Source organism: Protopterus annectens, chromosome 2.part0 (assembly GCF_019279795.1).
Source record: "Protopterus annectens isolate FY-2018-M chromosome 2.part0, PAN1.0, whole genome shotgun sequence".
Lineage (NCBI taxonomy): Eukaryota > Metazoa > Chordata > Ceratodontiformes > Protopteridae > Protopterus > Protopterus annectens.
The window spans coordinates 214,748,664-214,770,123 of record NC_056728.1 but is presented as its reverse complement, the minus strand read 5'-3'; the positions used below and the strand labels follow the sequence as shown (position 1 = coordinate 214,770,123).

Here is a 21,460-nt window from a genome sequence, read left to right as displayed (position 1 = left end):
AATTCCGGGTTGGACATGGCCTTATACGTCAGGCACAGGTCACCTTTGAGCAGGCGGTATGCCACTGAGTAGAGCTGGAGTTTCTTTAACCGGGCAGCATATGGCATCTGTTTGAGCCCTTTGATCCTCTTGGTGAGGTACTTTTGGGGTCTTTCCAGTTGCTGCAGGTGTTTGGTAAGGTACATCCCAAAAGGGGCATTGTACTCAATTATGGGCCTGATGAGGGATGAGTAAAGAGGCACGATGACCTCCCCTAATCTAGATGTGAATCCCTTCATAATTAGGTGGGCTATATAAAATGTTTTTCTAACCACTTTGGCCACGTGGTTGTCAAATGAGAGATTGCTATCAACTTGGGTCCCCAGGTCCCTAATTACTTCTTCTGCACTTAATGGATTACCACCTATGTGGTAATTTGTGGGCACTTTGTTTTTGCCAAAGGGGATGACTATACACTTCTTGGCATTTAGCTTGAGGCCATGGCTCTGGCACCAGTTGTCTGTTTCTATGAGGCCCTTTTGGAGGATGCTTGTGTCAGCTGGAGAGTCGATTATGGCGCCCAGTTTGCAGTCATCTGCAAACTTGGTTAGCCACAGTCCTTCCGTGTTGGCCTGTACCTCCGAGAAATATATACCAAACAAGAGAGGTCCCAGGACTAAGCCTTGTGGGACGCCACTTGTAACTGGTTTGGAGTCTGACATGGCTCCAGCAATTCTAACCATGTGGGTTCTGTCCTTGAGCCAGTTTGCAACCCATCTAGTGACATAGGGGTTTATATTTAAGCTGGTGAGCTTATCTATAATGCCCGAGTGGGGTATTGTATCGAAGGCTTTTGCGAGGTCCAGATAGGCTGTGTGGACCACCTTCCCTTCGTCAATGGCCTTGGTGACTGTTTCAAAGAAGTCAACCAGGTTTAAGAGGCAGGATCTGCCCTTAAAGCCAAACTGGGTAGGATCCAGTGTCTGTAGGTCCCCAATATCTTTATTTATGAGGTCCATGATGATCCTTTCCATAGCTTTGCAGACCAAGCTAGTCAGGCTTATGGGGCGATAGTTTCCAGGGTCCGTTGAGGCACCACCTTTGTGGAGAGGGACCACTGTTGCTGAACGCCACTCTTTGGGTACATATCCTGTAGTAAGGCTGAGATTGAACAGTAGTTTTATGTTTGGGTTTAGCTCTTCTTGGAGTTCATGTAGGACGCAGCCTGGGAAACCGTCTGGTCCCATTGATGCTGTGTTTTTGCTTTGGAGAGGGCGGCTCCCACCTGAGCATCTGAGATGTCAGGGGCAGCACTCTGCTGGGATAGATATTTGCCCTTTGGTGGGGAGGAGAAGTTTGCACTGAACCTGTCAGCTAGGATGTTGGCAATGTCTGTGGGATCAGTGTATTTTTTTCATTTTGGACTAATTCTGAGCATATCTGGGAATTCCCACCCAGGTTCCTAACATAACTAAAGAAAGCCTTGTGATTATCCTTAGTGTCCTGTGCAATTTTTCTCTCGAAGCTGGCCTTTGACGATTTTATGAGTGCCCTTAGTTTTCTGCTAATACTGATCAGAGATGCCTTCCCTTTTTGGGATTTTGCTCTATCATGTAGTAGCTTCCTCCTTCTATTGTATAGTTTGTTTATGGCTGGGGTCCACCAGACAGGTCGTCTGCCTTTGGAGGATTGGGTCTTGGTTTTATTTGGGATTGCATGATCCATACAGTCCTGAAGGTGTTCATAGAATGCATTTATAAAGAATTCTGCGGTCTGGGCCGTATTTTCCACAGGCCCAGGGGCTTTGAAGGATTCCACATCGGTTTTGAGGAGTGTGAAATTTGCTTTAGAGAAGTTTTTCACTGTGGTTTTCTGGGCAGGGGGTGGGGTCGGGATGTGAATATCCAGTGAGATCAGTTTATGGTCTGATCTTACCAGTGAGGGATACACTTCTGGTCTGGAGCATAGAGTCCCCATGTTGGTGATGATCAGGTCCAGTATGTTTTCCCCTCTTGTGGGAGTGGTAACAAGTTGTTCCATAGCATTTGAGTTTATGAATTCTAGGAACCTTTGGGCAAGGGTGTTGGAGCTAGAGTAATGCTCCCAATCTATGTTTGGGTAGTTGAAGTCGCCCAATATAATGGTGTTCGGAGAGACCTTCATATTTTCCAGTGTTCTCAGGAAGGCCGAGTGGGGTTCCTGGGTTTGGGAGGGTGGTCTGTAGCAGGCTATAAACTGGAAGGCAGTTTTACCCACTGTTAGTTGCACATGGATAGTCTCTGATGCTTCGTGCTTTGCCACCAACCTGGAGGTGTGGGTATCTTTGATGAATATCGATACTCCCCCTCCTTTTGTGGTTCGGTCCAAGTTTTGGGGCCGAAAAGCATGGTATGAGGTATAACCTGGTAGTGCTGGGGTGCTCTCGGGAGCCCTGAACCAGGTTTCTGTTACTGCACAGATATCGATGTTCTCCATGCTAAGGAGAGTTTCGAGTGCGTGCATCTTGAGGTTTAGATTTCTAGCGTTGAGTAGCATTACTCATAGTTTCTTATCCCTTGTGATACCTATGGAGGTGGGTTTGTCTTTTGAGCCTTGCCTAAAAAAGGCACTATGGGGGTAGCAAGAGCCTTTGCCAATATCCGAAAGCCCAGGGGTGACAGGTGCAAGCCGTCCCTAGCAAAGCATCATGGCTTGTCGTGCATATCATCCCAAGCTGACAGGCATTGGATCCCCTTTGAATGACTCCAATACTTAAGCCAATTGTTGAAATTGATCATCTTGTCTTCATACTGTGGCATCATTCTTGGTGAGGGTAAGATGCTACTCAAGGTCAGGGTCATACCAGCCTGGGCTACATGCTCAGAGAGCTCCTCTATGTCTCTTTTCATGTAGTCCAGGGAGGTACGTCTCAGGTCATTCACACCAGCATGGACAATGACTGAGTCATATTTGTACTTGCCTTGGAGTGACCTGAGTGCTTGTGTTATGTGGCGGATCCCAGCGCCAGACAGGCTGCTCACCGTGACCTTCTCCTTGTTCAGCCTGGTGAGCGGGACATCAGTGTGCCTGATGATAGAGTCACCTATTACAAGTGTATCAGGTGTGTTGTTTAGCCTTAAGGGCTGTGACTGTTCGGCACACTGGCTTTGTGAGATATGTGTTGCACGTGGTTTTTTTTGGGGTAGTGGTTGCTTGGGTGTCTGCTTTGGAGGTCTCTGCTGCTTAGGCAGATCTTTATTTAGAGCCTCCGAGTATGTTTTTGTGTGATTATGTGTTTGGTTTGCTGTCGTGGTAGGTCTATGTGAGACTGGAATTGTAGTGAGTGTGGTTTCCTTCTCCTCCTGACTGGTTTTGCCAGTACTGAGTTGAGAGAGCTTAGCCTCCAGTTTGGCTATATGGTTGCATCTCTCACATGTGTTGGAATTTGTTGGGAGGAGGAGAGGGTTGTCTGTGTACATGAGGCAGTTGTAACATTGCCTCAAGATTCCCATAGTCACCAGCTGGACCAGAGAGGAGATTGACAACTGACCTTTGGACATGCTAGAATAATATTGGGAATTCCTTTATAATTGAAAACAAGGGCCAATGGGGAGCGAGGGTGTAGTGCTTTTAATTTTTAGTGCTGACTTATAATTGCTTTAGTGAGCAAGTGCCAGGTAACAAGTGCAATGTGTTACAGGTAACTTAAATGCAAAAACGACAAACAGTAACTTTCTTTCAAGCGAAGCAAGGAAATAAGTACAGTAAGCAATGCAGATATCACTAGGGATCCACAGAAGCGCTGAGAAGCCGCGTTTTAGGTGGAATTCGTGTTCCAGGGAAATAAGCATACAAACAAAGCTAGATTCAGCAGGCCTGGATCTAGTCTATGCTACAGCAAACAAGGTGTACCAATTTCAGTAAGATACAGTTCAATTATTCAGGCACTATAAACCTTTAACCAGAAATTCCCAGCTCAGAAGGGCAGAGTCCAGCCTCTCCTCCCACAAGAGTGCAGACCACGAACCTTCTTAATGTAAAATAACTGGCCTGAAGCCCAAGTGTGATCTTATATTAACCTTTATGCTAGTTGACCTATGAACTTTAGCTGGTTCCTACACATATATACACATTTATTTATTTTTTATATATTTTATATATATTTGTATAAAATTCTTACTTGCATACATTTGTATTCACTTTTTAATAATTCTTAAGTGGTTGTAAGAATTTTTAGGAGGATATAGATTGTATATATTGGTAAATAACATACTTTTTATCCATAAAGGGTACTTTAAATTAGAATGACACTTTAGTAGCACTTTAAACTGCAATTTGATTAACAGAGTTTTCTGGATGGTTATCATCACTATAAATATAGAAGTTTTTAATGGTGCAATTATCTGATGAAGTTTCACTGTATACAATAAAGGAATGAAAGCATTTAGTCTACACAGTGGTCTGTGGTGTTTCCTAAAGACAACAGTTCATTGTGTTTGTTTGGAGTGGTTTACACATTGGACTTTATCAATTTTTATTTGTATACAGCAGCTTGAATCTCAAGCCTTCCTCTTGACATTCCCTGATTGCTGGGATAAATTTGCATCTCTTTTGCCTAATGTACAGCGAAGAATCATTTTCCAAAAGCACTCTGCTGTCTCCAGTTTTTAATAATTTTCTCTTCTGACAGTTTTACCAGGACCAGCTCTTTCTGTTGGATGATTACATTATTACTAACATAGGTACTGGCTGCTTGCTCATTGCCAAATTTGGAGCATACACTAGAGCCCATTCAGTTAACAAATCCTGCTGTATAACACTAGTCCAGTTGGTTATTTGAACTTTCATACAGTCACTTCCTTCCAGTTTCTCTAGTACAGCAGAAAATTCCAAGTTTTCCCTGCACATTCTGCCTTCTAATTCCAATATTTGTGAAACAGCACTTTTTCATTCTCTGATTTTTGCAGTTTTATCAGTTCATCTGAATAGCTAGTTAAAGCTTCTTCTATTTTTCTAGCCCTTTGCTATTTGAGTTGATATATTCCTTCAATGTTTCACTTACTTTAATCACCTCTGAGTGCATCACTTGAACCAAATCTAGAGTTTGAACTGCTTTTTTTGCTTAACAGCTGCAGGATCTTTCCCGGACAGTGTTTTCTCTTCACATTTTCGGGTTGATTTTCTTTCATGTTCTCCAGATTTCTTCTTTGCTGGCATCCAGGCAGTATCCCTACTAGCCAGTAGCTGAATTTTACCCAAATAACAGCTTCAATACCACTCTTTTTTTCTCAACTTTTGTTTTCACACTGGAAGAGCTGAAATGAAGCAGTTGATCAGTGTGCAGCCCTCTTGGAAATCATACCTGACCCTCTTTAAGCATAACTCAGATGAACAGATGAGCAATCATAAATACACTCCAAGTCTAGCCTCTTAATCCCTCCATGTAAGGGGGTTTAAACTACATATAAATTAGCCTGCCAGTGGGGTATCTACCAATTACGATATTGTGTTTAGGGTACCAATAGTCCTCTGGATCAATAGCCTAGTATTAACCTATGATCCTATGTACTTGCTAGACGCACAAAATCTTTAAAAGCTGCAGATAAGCCCATCTGTACTTACCATGAAAAATGCAGAGACCTTCTGCAGTCTTCAGCTTTGCCTGGTACTAGTTCTCAAACATTCTATGCATGACAAATTTACCTCTAGCTACCTGAAATACATCACCCAAAATCAAATGTTTCCTGTACTAAAAACAGAATAAAGGGAATTTTTAACAGAAGAAATATGCAATGTAGTATTTTGTTTAGTCATATATTATGCCTCTAGATGGTGTTTGCGTTACAGAATAAATGTTTGGTGGTGATATATCTAATAGCTGAGAGACCCTGCTCAAACCACATTTATCCTGTCTGATTTATGTTTAGCGAAAGAGTATCAGATTTAGTTACTTTTCTTACTGTTACTCATTATGAAATTTGGATTACCTCAAAGTGTTTGAGTCATTAAACTTTTTTTTTGTGATATAAACTTTAGCTCACTTATTTCTTTCTTTCCCGACTCACCACAGAAATGTAGCACTTACATTAATTCATACACACACACACACACACACACACACACACACACACACACACACACACACAGAAAAGACCTCCAGAAATGAATGGATTCTTTATGCAGCCTTACCTCAACAGCGGCTCTTCTAAATACCACGATGCACTTAATGCCCTTCTCATAGTACTGAAGGCCTTTCATTCCCAGTTGCTCATGGATGCGATTTTGAAGTTGCTGACTCACTGAAAGACAAACGATTCTGTTCTGATGCAGTGGTTTCGCAAATGAATGCATTTCAAACATCTCCAAAATGTTAACAAAACCATAGTCAAAATCCAATACCACTTCCTTGCAAGCTATAGGCACCCATCTATGACTCAGGAAACCAATACCATGTAATTAAACTTATTAGAAATGCTCACCATCCAACTGAATACCATATTCATGGGCAACTTTAATTACCCCACTTTCAACTGGGAATCATATACAACACCAAATATACATGCATAGAGATTCCTGGATTTTGTAAACACAAACTCCCTGGACAAGATTGTCAATGAAACAACCAGGGGTGTAACCATGCCGGATCTGTTCCTCACTAATATGGGAAAGTGCTGAAAACCCCCTAGTGTAATATCTTCCCTGGTAAAGTAAGACCACAAAATGGTCTCCTATAAAGTAAAAATAAAACCTGTACCCCGACCCCCCAGCTAACCCTGGAATATTCAGGAACTTCTCTAAGGCTAACTTCCTGATATTAAGTGATAACCTGGCAAAACGTCAAGCCTCCATAAACTCTGAGAACACTGTTGCCTATGCAGAACTGTTCACAGAAACCCTATACAAGCATGTTAATAGCTGCATAGAGGCAACTGTACCCAGCAGGAAGAAGAACAGAACTAACTCACAAAACAAGACACCTTGATGGAATCACAAAATCAATAGGCTGTACAACAGGAGGAAGAGAATCATGGCAAAAATTAGGAGGTGCAGCACCTAGCAGGATTAAAGCACTTTCATCAAACTAAACAACTCAAGAGGACAAATAAGGTCTACCAAAGCCAAATTTGAGGCAGGTTTGGCCTCCCAGGCCAAGGACAACCACAAGGCATTCTTTAACTATGTCTGCAACCTCAAAGGCAATACATAATTGTGTGCAGAGCTCATTGTACTGAGCCAGAAGATGTAGTAAACCTAAAGGCTGCCAAATTCAGCTCCAACTTTATCCCTCTCAACCTTCCCTCAGGTAATACCACCAAATATAACCCCATCTACTATCACTAGTGAATAAGTCCTTAAAGCTCTAAGGTCAAGAACACTGCACTAATGGGCCCAGACAATATTCCAGGATGCCTTCTAAATATTATGAAACATGACCTATGAGGCCCTCTCGAACTGTAGCCTCCAAACAGGCTCTGTGCCTGACAAACAGAGAACAGCAACAATCATCCCTCTGTACAAAGGCGAGCCAACTAAAGACCATGGAAACTACAGACCCATAAGTCTTGGTCGTCTTACATGCAAAACCATGGAAAGAATTATCCTGGAAATGATCAATAATGATTTCGTAAACCTCCAGACACTGCACCCAGCCCAGCTTGGTTTCATCAAGGGCAGGTCATGCCTACTCAACCCGGTGGACTTCTTTGAGAAGGTCACTACAGCAATGTAGGAGGACAAAATGGTTCACAATGCCTACCTTGACCTGGTCAAAGCATTTGACACAATACCCAACTTGGCTATTGTTGACAAACTCAAGAAGTTAGGTACAAACCCATATGTTACCCAGTGGACAGCCAAGTGGCTGACAGACAGGACCCAGGAAGTTAGTATTGGGGAGTCCACCTCTACAAAGAGACCAGTCACAAGTGGAGTCCATCAGGGATCAATCCTTGAACCACTCCTTTTCGGCATTTACTTCTCCGAAGTAAAGGCCAATGTCGGTGATCTCTGGCTGACTAAATTTTCAGGTGATTGCAAATTAGGAGCAGTCACTGAATTCCCCACTGAAGCAAATGTTTTTCAGGAAGGGTTGATACAGACAAACAACTGGTGTCAGAGCCATGGACTAAAACTAAATACCAAGAAATGCATAACAGTATCCTTCAGGAAGTCAACCACTCCTAGAAACTATTATATTGACAACACACTCCTTAGAGTTGACCCAGTAGTCAAGGACTTAGGGGCACACCTAGACAATAATTTAGTCTTTGACTACCACATGTCTACAGCAGTGAGGAAATCATTCTATGTTGCGCAATTTATAAACAAAGGTATGGCATCTAGGCACAATGAAGTCATTTTCCCCTGTATTTGGCATTCATCAGACCTATCATTGAGTATAATGGCCCTTTTGGTATGTACTTAACCAGCCATATCCAACAAATGGAACATTCACAAAGGTTCCTCACTAAAAGAATACAGTGAGTAAATAAAATGTCCTACACTGAACGCCTCAAGGCCCTATCCCTGCATTCTGTCTCCTACAGGCTGTTGAGGGGAGATCTATGCCTGGCATCCAGGGCATTGCCAGACTCCACTATGATGGACCTCCTGCATATTCACAAAACAAACAGCACCAGAATTACTCATTCTAAAGACTTAAACCTTACCTGTGATATCAATAGGACCTGATGGAGAGACAGGTATGTATCCCAGAGACTATTCCTTCTCTGGAATAGGCTCCCAATTCAAGTGTAACTTGGACAATTGGATGGGGAACACAAAATTCATCCCTGGCTTGGCATCTATGTTTCTAATAGACACAGGCAACTTCTAAATGGTTCATCTCCCAGGCTCCCCTTACAAATGTTTCATCTCCCAAGTCTCTGCTGACACTTAACAAGGATACCAGAACTTGTCAGGAAATTGGGATGCATGGTTACAAAGGCAGCTGTGGTCAAGGTAGTAAACACCTATGAACATATCAATACGCCAACTGCAGAAAAGGTCTGCTGGGCCCACTCATTTTACCGATTTGTCTGTAAATGATAAGCTGATGATCCTTAAGGAAAACCCTAAATACCTGTACACATGCTAGAACCACCCTGTTTGGCAATGTGTTGCACCTAGGAAAAGATTGCTCTCTGTGCTTATGGCTATTTGTAAACAAAACAAAACAAAAAACAAAAGCAATGCCTCCCACACATCAGCCAAATCATCTTCTATGTTAGCTTGTGAGCTTCTACACAAACTATACACACAAAACCACAGATATTTGTACAAGTATAATGAAGTTAAAGCTTAGACTTTCATTTTATTTTTACTGAAGGAGGAGGCAGAAAGCTAAATATCTTGTTTATAACGTCTGAGGAAGAAAGTATTGTGGGTCCTGGTTTGCACTTATGTTTCATTCTAGCAGTAGAGCAAGAACAGCTGTAGTTAACTTGTCAGAATTTGGGACATTTTTGACTAAAACTGCAAATTGTACTACATCTGACTGTGGCAGTAGGTTTTTCGTTAGAGAAGGGAAGTAATGCTCAGGGTGTGATGAAGTGTAAATGTGTTATCTTCATCTCTTTTGTCAGAAGAAGTGAATTGTCCATGGATTGGTGTGGCTGTTTCATGGAGTAAAAGTAACCAGAATTGTCAGAGCTAGTCTTTCTGCAGGTATACTGCTTTGCAAGGAAAAAGCTAAAAATAAATCTTTGAAACTGTATAAGATTAATTTTGAAATCAAGTTAAGTGAGTCAAGGGACACTAACATTTTTTGTTTTTGTATTTTATAGGCAAAGGACTGGCTAACAGCATTGGACCTATTACTCATATGGGTAAAGCTTTGCAAATAGGTACAGATTTAGTTGTAACATTCCTGTTTGCTTTTATTACTAAATTAGAATGAGATATCCTTAGTTAAAATAAATTATGCTGCTTTACACCTAGTATTTATAACTGAATTAGAAAGAAAATTTCTGGCCAAGACAAAAATGACAGTAGTCCAGGCCTGGACAATACTCCAGGTTGTTTCTGGATGGTGTTATTTAAGGATATGGTTACTAATCTCCCTATTTTGCTCACCCTGTTACTGTTTTCTGGTGGTGTCCCCATGAGTTGGGAATTGTGTAGTACTGTCAATACTTTGATAAGGTTAATAATTAAACACCTATCAATTTAACTGCATTAGTTGGAAGTGCTTTTCAATGTTTTAATTATCAAACTCAGGGTAAGGAGTCTGCTCCCTATTCAACTGTGAATAGGTGGGTATCCAACTCATTCTTTAATGCTGTAAGATTCTGCAATTCTCTAGCTCATAAAGCATTCCACCACATGCTTACTCTATGGTGCAATACTTTGATAAAGACAGCTAACCTTGTGTCAGTACATAAGCTACTATTTCTAGTAACAGTTTCCTGTTTTTCCCCCCAATAGTAACCCCCACAGTTATGCAATACACCTTATAATGTACAAACTTAATTGTAATAAGATTTCCTCTAATAAGTGTGGAGATAATAGAATACGAAACAAATTCTGCAACTGATTCATAAACCTGTACTTCCATCAGCCCTTAATTTGTCTTGTTAAATATTTCTGAATTAATTTAATCTCGCTATTTGGAAGCAATTATAACAGCAGACATTCTGTCAATGGTTGAATGACTGACTTATAAACTGGAATCAGCACCAAAGTATCCCTATTTGACATTGTGCATAGGACATTAAGTTCATAGGAACCTTCATAAATAATCTCCAATAAGTTCTGACTACAATACCTTATCAGTCTTAATGCCCAAATCCTTTACAGCATCCATTTCTGCCAAAATTGTATTTATATCATAAGGATATCCCAGGATCAAATTACCAAGATGAATGACTTTGGATTAACTGGTGTGAAATTCCATATTGCAGGAAACAGAACATTCATCCAGTTTATCCAGACGGCTTTGCATTATATGATGGTCTTTAATATTAACTACCTACCCAACTTTAGAGTCATCTGCAAACTTGCTTATCAAAATTTCCCTTGTTACTGGAAAACTAAGCACAAAGACAATGAATAGTGTAGGGCCTAAAATGGACCACTAAGGCACTCTCAACTTAACTCCTTTAGTTTCCGAGAAGGTCTCCTCAATTTTAACATTTTCTGTCTTTTAACCATGTTTAGTCCATCTTATTACATACCTGTAAAATGTTTTCTAACACTGTTGTTATTTCCCAGTGAGGCACTGCAGTGAAGGCCTTCTTAAGGTCTAAATCAACAACATCTTCTGGCAGAACTTAATCCAAAGATTCACATGCAAGTTTGTAAAACTTACGAGATTAGTTGCACAAGAACAACCCACTGTAAACCATGCTGATGAATGTCTAACACAGGAGATGTACTATATTAGTGATTTCTGAATTTATAACACACAAAGATTTTGCCTTCCTCCTCAAAATGGCAGCATGCTCATGCTTCTCTGACTACTTGGTCATCTGAGATGTTGACAATTGGCAGCATAGGCTACAATAAAGGCTTTACTTCTTCTCTACACCATGGCACTGGTTTATTTTTAAGTATCTGAAACAAATACAGATTTCATCAGAAAACCACCATCACATACATTTCCAAACTCTAATTAAATGCATTAGGAAAAAATGAATGCAAGATATACAACTGGCAAATAAGTTATTTAAACAAAAGAGTACAAAATAATTGCTGATTGAAGTAAACAAAACAATCAGGTCCTTGATGCCTTAACATTGTATTAAAGAAAACAGCTGTCCCATCAGAATCACAAGAGTGCAAACATTTATGACACCCTTTTGATATGGGGAAAAGGTCACACCACTGGCTCCGATATGTTAGCATCAACCTTTTAGTTGATAGGCATGAAAGAATTAAAATGTTATTTATACAAAGTTTCAGAAAAGAGAAAGAGAATGATATATTTTTTTCTAGAATCAGTTTTATATTAGTACTTGTTATAATTGAAATCAAAAGTTGTGTTTCACTCCACTAGACGTTTCTAATGGTAAAACCTTCCAGTCAGTCATTAAGAGCTTAATTGGCCAACAAAGAGGGAAAGAAATGAACTCATTTCAGTGATTCTCAGAGATAAAGATATGCACTGAAACCAGTGAGCTAAATAACCATATTCTTAAGTAATTTTAAAGTTATAATTTTGACCATCTTAGTTTGCATCTACTATTTTTTCTGTGAGTTGCCTTCTTAAGTCAGTGCTAAAGTCTGCAAAAGAAAAACAATTAAAAGTGTCACTAAGCAACCTTAAGATACAAGTATGGTAAGCGCTTTCGTTTTTTAGTAAAATGTAGAACTTCATCAGACCTTATTAAAGAACGAAAGCGATTACAATACTTGTATCTAAATGTTGCGAAGTTATTGTCACTGAAGCTTTCTGTTTTTTTGCTGGCTAGACACTTTCAATTGTTTTTCAGTAACATTGTTGTGCCTAGTATGCTGTTTATTCTTCAGTTGGTTAGTTCTGCAAAAGACTTTGGAATGTTTAGTTACCAGTCCAGAAACAATTTAATATCAAGTCTAGATAAGTGCTTTTCATTAGACTGATAATTAAAATTTTCCATTTTGAATCCTGACTCGAGAAGATATTTTGCTAAGTTTTGCCATAATTTATATTTATGATATTATGCTATAATGATATTATGCTGCAGAGAAGACACTAGAAACCTTTAATGTTTGTGATGTCTAAAATAATCTGATATAATAGTGATTTCTTTTATAGAAACCCAAAGACAATGAAAGCATGATTAAGTGAGCGTTGAGGAAAATAGGGATAACATTAAGAATGCAAGCAAATTAATTTTTAAATAATTTTTCAACAAAGTTTCTTTACTGAAACAGCCAACAGACATCACAACAGACATTTAAACTATGCAAAACATGTTAATTAACTGCATTTCCTAACAAAAATTCAAATATAATTCTTGTCCAACTTGATACGAATATATGTATATCAAAATTATAGAAATTCAGCACCTATTCGTATTTACTACTTAAAAGGACAACAGGATTCTATTATTAAATGCTCAACTTCTCTGTCCTTTTTGTCCCTATTTATTGTACCTGCTATGAATAAACAATGACACAGCATTTAAAATATTCTAAATCAACATTTCTCTCCACTAGAACAGTACCTTACTGTATTGTGGTGGTTTCACTTTCAAAAAACTTTTATCCTGCCTGGAAAAGCTTGCTGCAGTCTCCAATTCATTGATGTCATCAATACCAATGACTAGGCAAATTCTTTCCCCAAACTCACATCACCACAATCATACTAAAAAACACTCATGCTGTGATATCACAGCTCCCTGATCCTTCCCTTTCCCATACAGAAAGTAAAGGCTAGAACAAGGAAACAATATAGGAGTCAAGTCTCTTGCTGTGAGCTATCAATCACAGCAGGTAACAGCTCAAATTACCCTTAGCACTTTGACAGCTAGGGAAGTCAGGTATGAAGGGGGATGGGAGATGAGTCAAAGCAGTACAATTCAGGCTTTACAAAAGACTGCAATTTAGCCATTCTAAAAATAAGCAGCAGGAAACACCACGTTGAAAGTCTGTTCTGTGGTGTTTGGACTGTTTATGTTTTTAGTAGTCATTGAACCACAAGAAATGTTACTTAAAACTGAAAGATAGCACTATATGCATGTAAAATCAATGCAGTGACAGGAGCTTTAGGAAGAAAGAGGCCTGCATGATGTAATTTTTTACAGACAAGCACTGCATTGTGGGATACCTAGAGGCAGACTAAACAATCAGGAGCACTTCAAGATGTGGTCAGACTCAGAAATTACATATAAAAATGTTTAAAAACCTGTAAATAGTCCCAGAGTGGTGTTAAACTGTAGGAAATACTAAACCATGATGAAATAAACATGTTTTTTGAATCTGTGGGTGCAGGTCTCTTTTAATGTAAGAATCCAAAAGAGCAAAGAAAAAACATTGCCCCTAAATGAATAAGTACAATATCACTTCTCCATGTCTCACAAGTAGGACCACATGCTCACAGAGTACTTAAGTTCCCCAAATCAAAATCCCTCTGTTAACAAGTACAAGCCAAGATAAATCCCAGCTACTTCTCTAACTGCTTACCTTCTTTTTCTTACATGGGTCATACAGGTAACCCAAAGAAACCAGTTTACTGAATTAAGCTGACTGCTACATTTGCAGTGATTGGCTTATTATAGTCAGAGGCACGTCCCTCCAGACAACTTCCAATTTTTTAAAAAATGTAGCAAGCTGATATCGGTTTGTTAAAAATTTAAAACACTGGAACCTCATAAGTGCAGGAATTGTTCTTTCGGATCACTAATACTTGCTCCCTGGGCAACTTCTACCTTCAACCCACCCTTGATGTGCTACAGCTGTCTGTTGGGTTAATGGGACACTAAGACAAATTATGTAATTTGTTCCTGTATAAAAGGAGGGCTTTTCTCAACCATGGCTGCTTCATTAGAGTTTTTTCAGGGGAAGGATGATTGTCCTGTGTGTTCTACTTAATATTTGCCAGAGATTTGTCAAGTCTGAATGGGGAGGCATGTTGCCTTAGACTGGAGTTAGACTACACACAATGTGTGCCTCAGACACAGATGGGTCCTCATGCCTGGAGTAGTACACCCAGAAGGTAGAATATCACCAAGGGCTTAGAGTGAGCAACTCTAGAAACTCTGTAACCATGGGTCTTGCAGTGGGTTCATATGGAGCCTGCTACAAATTTAGTCAGACCAGAAAACTGATTCATATTTGGCCTTTTTGCCTGAGTAGTGAAGAACTCTGTACATGAATGCTTTTTTGTTGACAAGACTATTTTTTCAATAAAATGTGCTGCAACTCACTTCTGTATCCACTATCTCCAAAATACTATGTTTCTCTTAACTGAAGACTTCCCTACAGTCATGAGATGAGCATACCCTTCTCAGTTTTCAGTCGAATTTCTGAAGTTCTTTTACAGATATATGTTTAAAATTGAAACTGCAAGGTGACATCTACAAGCTGACTTTTTTTTTTTTTTTTACAATGCATGTACAGTGAAATGATGAGATATACAGCAGTGCAGTTAAGCGTTTGCAAAAAGATGAAAATATGGCATTTTCCATAAGGCAAAATACAGTGTGATACTGTAATTTTGGGGCAGTGGGTGCACATATCACAATGTTAGATCTGCATAAAGGTTGTATGAAATGAAGGTCATGTATGTACCATAATGTTAGATCGGTGTTGTCTTACTTTCATCTGGTTCAGCAAGTGGGATGTCGGATCCAGTTGGATCTAAACTCAGCATCTAACTACAGTATTGTATAAGAGAGCTCTGACTCCTCCCTTAACCACAGTTTCCCTCTCCTGCTTGAATTATCCTCAGGTCAGGCTTGTTGACCAGTCCACTTACTGATTCCAACTGGCCAAAAATAACAAAGGAAATAATGAGAAAAAGCAGAAAAAAATATAGGAAAACCACTACAGAAACAAAGTGGAACACTGGCCAGACAGGGTCCAAACAAGATCTGGTCGATACCTAGAAGAAGAAAATGACAATTTGGAAGGGAGAATGAGGGAGGGGAGTTGAACCAGATGAAAAAAAAAAAAAAAAAAGACAACATGGATCTAACGTTATGGTAAGTACATAACTTTTTTATCCAATGTTGTCAATTTTCTCTGATTCCACATGTGGGACAGATTCCCAAGTTACCCAAACAGGGACCTAGGTAGACTCAAGAAAGGGCATTCTTGAGTATGGCAGAGCCAAAGGATGCGCGAGTCCTAGAATGATGCATATCGAACTTATAATGAGATACAAAGGTATGAGCCGAAGACCATGTCACTGCAACATACATAACACTTACAGGCACTCTTTTTGCAAATGTTGTTGAAGTTGCCATCACTCTGGTAAAATCAACCTTAAGGTTTAGACTGTAAGGCCAGACCTTTTGACTTATAAATAAATGGTATGCAATCTGCTAGCCATTTTGAAAGTTTAACGTTAGACACACATTGTCTAGACTTTGTCATGCATACAAATTAGTCTGACTTTCTGAAACCCTCAGTATGGTGTAGATTGAACCTAAGCTGCCTATGGACATTTATTTATTTCCAGTTTGATGACCGGGGAGGTCCAATGGGCTCAAGAAGCCCGTTTTCAGTGGAGGCCTGGGGAGAAAATCTCCATAAAACAAAGTAGACATTATAATAAATAGTTAAACAAGTACTACATGTTTCAAGGTAATCATAAGCAAGTGAAATAGCAACATAGTATAATATACAATGCATATTCACAGGTTGTACATTAGAGAGCAGTAGTACAGACATCTATGATATATAGGGTATATTCTTCCTTATTAGCAAAGTTTGGAAAGGATACTGGCATATCAATTTGTTGGATCAGATTACATTCCAAAGCTACCTTGGGAACAAGAGAGGGGATTTTTGTCCTCAGTGAAACTGTGTTCTTATGAAAAATACAGAATGGTGGCTTACATGAAAGTGCTTGTAATTCTCATACACATTTTGCTGATGTAATGGCAACCAAAATACAGTTTTCCATGAAAGGAACTTTAGATCTGATGAATCAATTTTGATTGTATTACCATTGATTACCTGGATATCAAGTTAACCAAAGACATATTGAACAACAGACACGTGTCTAAAATGTTTACCATTAGGTGGGAGGAAGTATGAACTGAAGTATGAATTGAACTGTAACTCAAAGCTAGTGGTATATATTGCTTCGATCTTACACTGCTTATTACATTGGGAGAATGGAACATAGACTCCGTGATAGAGTTTACAAACATATTCATGCAATATATAAAAATAAGGGTGACAATTCCCAGGCCAAACATTCTTGTTTGAGTGGGGGTCATAAGTTTTTATTCAAGGCAATAGACCAAATACACTCTGACAGTGTGGGGAGGGGGGGTCCTGTTAACTTACTGTTAGAGGAACGCAAATTAGCCTGGCAGCTAAGACTCAATGCCTTCTCTAGCACAGGTCTTAATGAAGCTTGTAATATCACCTGTTTACTGAAGTTAAAAAGTCTAAAAAGGTGATATTGTATAAATTGGTTTTACATTTTTATTAAGTACAATTTACTTTGAGATTGATTTGTATATGTGTTGCACTGCTTTGGTTTGATACGTTGCACCTTAACATGTGATACATTTTAACATGTGATGTCGTTAGTACTTAAGTATGACTTGTAAGTTTTGTTTTATCTGAAGAAGTTGCTTTATGTGCAGCAACGAAAAGCACTGCATATTAAACCAGTTCTACTTTACTTTGGACTTCTGGATTTGTTTGTCTTGGTTTCTACAGAAGCTGAAGGTTTAAAAGGTTTTTGGATTAGGGACTGAAGTAAAATTGTAACACCCCAAGGAAGGACCGAATCACAAACTGAGGTCTCAATAAGAATGATCCACTAAGAAAAGCTTTGGTCACTTTAAAAAAAGCAATAATAGCAGTAAATCTTATGTGAAAATTTGAAATGGCAGCCATATGCAAGTTAATTGTAGAATAACTAGAGCCTGCCATAAAAAAAAAATTCAGAAAGAAACTCCAAAATTGCTGGTAAAGGGGCTGATAAAGGGTCTAACCCATTTGAAGACGCCCATACAGAAAAACATTTCCATTTACTTTTGCAAATCTTGACTGAATTCCTTTGAGAGAAAGAGATTATATGGACTACTGAGGCAGAAAGCCTGGTATCTCTGGCAATCATTAAAACTGAAGAAACCATATGGTGAGTTTTAGGGTCTGGAGATCTGGTAGAGGGTAACCTAGATGGTTGACTGAAGAGATCTGAGATGAGATCCAGAACCCATGCTGGATGCAGAAGATGAGGCCAGAGAAAGGGAAACCATACCTGCCAAGGCAAAAAAAAGAGGACTACCTCAGACTTGTATTCTATGGCTTTCTGAATGAATTTGGCAATGAGGGGAATTGGTGGAAAAGCATAAAGGAGACCTGGTGGCCTAATATGGACAACAGCATCTCTCAGTGACTGCCCTTGTAGAGGGATGAGGATGAAGCAACTTCTGCATTTGTTGCTGAGGTATGAAACAATGAGGTTGCAGCAAGGTTGGCCCCAGCGGCTGAAAATTTCTGTTGTTACTATTCTGCTGAGTAACTAGTCATGAGGAATAGTACAGTTCTGCTCAATTTGCCCGCTAGAATACTGGACGCCCAGGTATGTGTGTTGCTACAAAGAAACGGTTTGAAAACATCGTCCACTGACAAACTCTCATGATTTCAGGGCAAAAAGGGTACGAGCAGGTTCCACCTTGTTTGTTACTGTACTAAACCACTGACATGTTGTCCGAGTGGATGGCAATTACATCCTTGTGTAGGAGGTCCTGGAAAGCATGCAATGTTAGAAGGACCACCCTCAGCTCCAAGATACTGATGTGAAGTTTGGTCTCTGTTCATGACCACATACTTTGAACTGTCTTTCCTTTGTAATGTTCACACACACACACACACACACACACACACACACACACACACACACACACTAGAAGGGAGGCATCCATGGTGACTGTGACTTTTGGAGTAGGGGGAACAGAAGGATCAGACCTGAAAACTGTCTGGGACGTAATCCACCATTGTATAGGACACCTGCAAACCTGCATCAGACAAATCCAGCTGTGAAGAGGTTGACATTTTTGTGACCACTGTACTGCTAATGATCACTGTACAACTCTCATCTGATATCTAGCCAAAGGGACCAGAGTTAGAGTCAAAGAATGAGTCATGCTTGAGGTCAAGGGTGTTTTAAAGGGAGAGTGTCACAGATGCAACTTCCAGTACACTATCTTATTTTTTTACACCAATGCATACTTTAGGTTGAATAAATGCATCTGGGTCTCTCTTTACGCACCTTTTCCACTAGTCTTTTTTTTTTTTTTACAATTTCGGTCTTTTTACTTCTGGAGCTTCCCGTTCTCTGGCTAGGTAGTACCACCCTTAGTGTGATGTCAGCACACACACACCTTACCTACCTTCAGTTGTTTAAATCTGGTCCTACTTGAACTTTCCCAGGATTATTTTCCTTCCCCTGGGAAAACAAACAACCCTGTACTGGCTCTGCTCCTTTCTTGTAATGAAGCATTTTATCAGACTGCTCAGTAAGTTCAAGGCACTTTACCGGGCTGATCCTTTAGTCTAATGACCTGCAAGCAGTGCAAGACAAACAGAAATGTTGCTGATCGCTAGTCTTCTTAGTCTAAATAAGTATTGCTGAAACCTGTGCACTTCTGTGTCTACCTGATGTTTGCTACATTCTAGGTGTTTGAAAAAACTATTGTTTGTATTTTAAACAGAAATCAGAGCACTCAGGCTGAAGGCTAATTTCTGGCAGGTATAAACTGTAGCAGTTGTTTGCCACATGCCTCAGTGTAGTTTTACCTACCTGCTAAAGGGGGAAATAAATATATATACAGCAGTACAGAGTGAGTTTCTGCCTGTCTTGCTGGCCACATATTTGCCGAGGCTTGCATGGCACTTTTATGTGCCGATCCCTAAATCTACTAACCAGTACTTAGTGCAATACAAATAAAACTGTTGCCGATAGCCAGTCTCCCATATTTTAAAGTTGTTGCGCTGAAATCTAATTTATGTACAGTTTTGTGTGTGGTTTTCACCGCAGTTGTTGTTTGCTTCATTGTAGCAGTTTGGTAAACCACTTTTTTTTTTTTTTTTTTTTTTTTTTAAAGTGAGACCGAAGAGCTGAGGGCTCAAGCGCTAAGTGCTAGCACTTATAAACTATGGCAATTGTTTGCCACACATCTCAGTGTAGTTTTATCGATCCCTAATCAAGGAATAGATATTCCCTGCTTGGGCTAGCTGCTAAAGGGGAAAAAATATGTACAACAGTATTTGAGTTTCTGCCTGTCTGGCTAACTACATATTTACTGAGGCTTGGATGACACTCGAATGTGCGGATTGTCTGAAACGCTAAGTGCTGGGAGGTATAAACTGCCCTACTGATAAGAGTTTCTGTCTGGCTACATATTTGCTAAGGGCTGGATGGCACTTATGTGCCCCCTTACTCCAACTACCCTCGTGCAATGAATCTTGACATGTTGCTGATCACCATGCTTGATTTTTCTTCCCTAGGCAAACTCTGTGATTGCAGCCATAAAGTGTGAATTCTTAGGTGGCAGAAATGTCTTATTATAGAGATCTTGCCCAAATCGTTAACGAGCACAAAGTCTACCTTTTATGGATGGTGTTTCTCATGCTGGCATTTCTTTCGTACTTAACGTTGCCCACAGAAATGCTCCTTTATTCACTTTTTTCCTGTTTACTTTTTTTCAGTTATTATAGGGGTCTGGGTGAGAAAACTCTGAAAAAACAGCAACAGGTGCCGTTACTACATGAAGTAAGCATTAGAGATACGGGTTGTATAGAGGAACCAGTCTGTAGTGCTTACTGAGATGTATCCGAGCGCACAGAAACTTTTTATTTTACATGTTTGTCACCTGCCCCCCTAAATACTGGCCAAAAACTAGATTTAACTGTGGGCAGGAGTTACAGTACACACTGCCCACATAAACATACAATTCATTTTACTTCCCACAGTTATTTATGGCAGTCATGATGCCAACAAGCATATACATACCTTTTGTACAGATTTCCACAGAATGTCCAGATTTTTGCCTCATATTTTTTTGTCCGTTTCTCATAAAGTTGTGGTTTTCTCACAAATCACTGGCAAATCCTTGATAGTTGAGATCAGAAACTAATGACAAACATTTCCGTTTCAGACTTCATACCCTTCAAAAACTTCATGCTAATAAAAAAAAACTGTGATTCTATCAACTTTCTAGAGCAATATTTAAAAAGTACCCCTATGTTTGGGCCTTTGTCCAGATTTTTTGCTCTAAGAGGTTTTTCGCATACCTCTCAACTGTACAGATTTTTCCAGAATGTCCACATTCTTGCCTCATATTTTTTGATCTGTTTCTCATAAAATTGTGGATTTCTGGCAAATCCTTGATGGTTGCAGTCAGAAAATAATGGCAGACATTTGAGTTTCAGACTTCATCCCCTTCAAAAAATTCATGCTAATGCAAAATCCGTTATTCTATCAACTTTCTAAGTTTGTAGTTGCAATATTTAAAAAGTGTCCCTATTGTTTGGGCCTTTGCCCCCTCCCCATTATTTATGGCTTTGTCACATTTCTTGCTCGATGAGGTTGCTTATAAACACAGTAAGGGTGTAACAAAACTAAACCCCAAATAAACAACGTATCCATTTTTTTTCAATAAACGTCTTTATTAAATTATCACATATGGCACTGGCAATCATACATCACAGACACCATTAAAACAACTGTAGTTGCAAACATTATACATCACTTATAATCTGTCCAATCACTGTCAGTTAAGCATTATATGGCTCATTCAAATATGCTGCAGTTATCACCTCTAACAGGCTGTTACTCTAACAACTGTCACCCATCCAGAGATCAGTCTACATATTGCTGTGTGTTGTG

General features: G+C 39.5%; 1 protein-coding gene across 3 annotated transcripts in view; it reads right to left on the bottom strand.

Moving 5' to 3' along the window:
- Positions 1–21,460, bottom strand: part of XRCC5 (X-ray repair cross complementing 5) — a 2,194,257-nt gene that overhangs the window by 552,480 nt on the left and 1,620,317 nt on the right. For all 3 annotated transcript variants that reach the window (XM_044060671.1, XM_044060672.1, XM_044060673.1), the window contains one exon: positions 6,148–6,257. In XM_044060671.1, the coding sequence (XP_043916606.1) occupies positions 6,148–6,257 (110 nt within the window). The remainder of the gene's footprint in view (positions 1–6,147; positions 6,258–21,460) is intronic.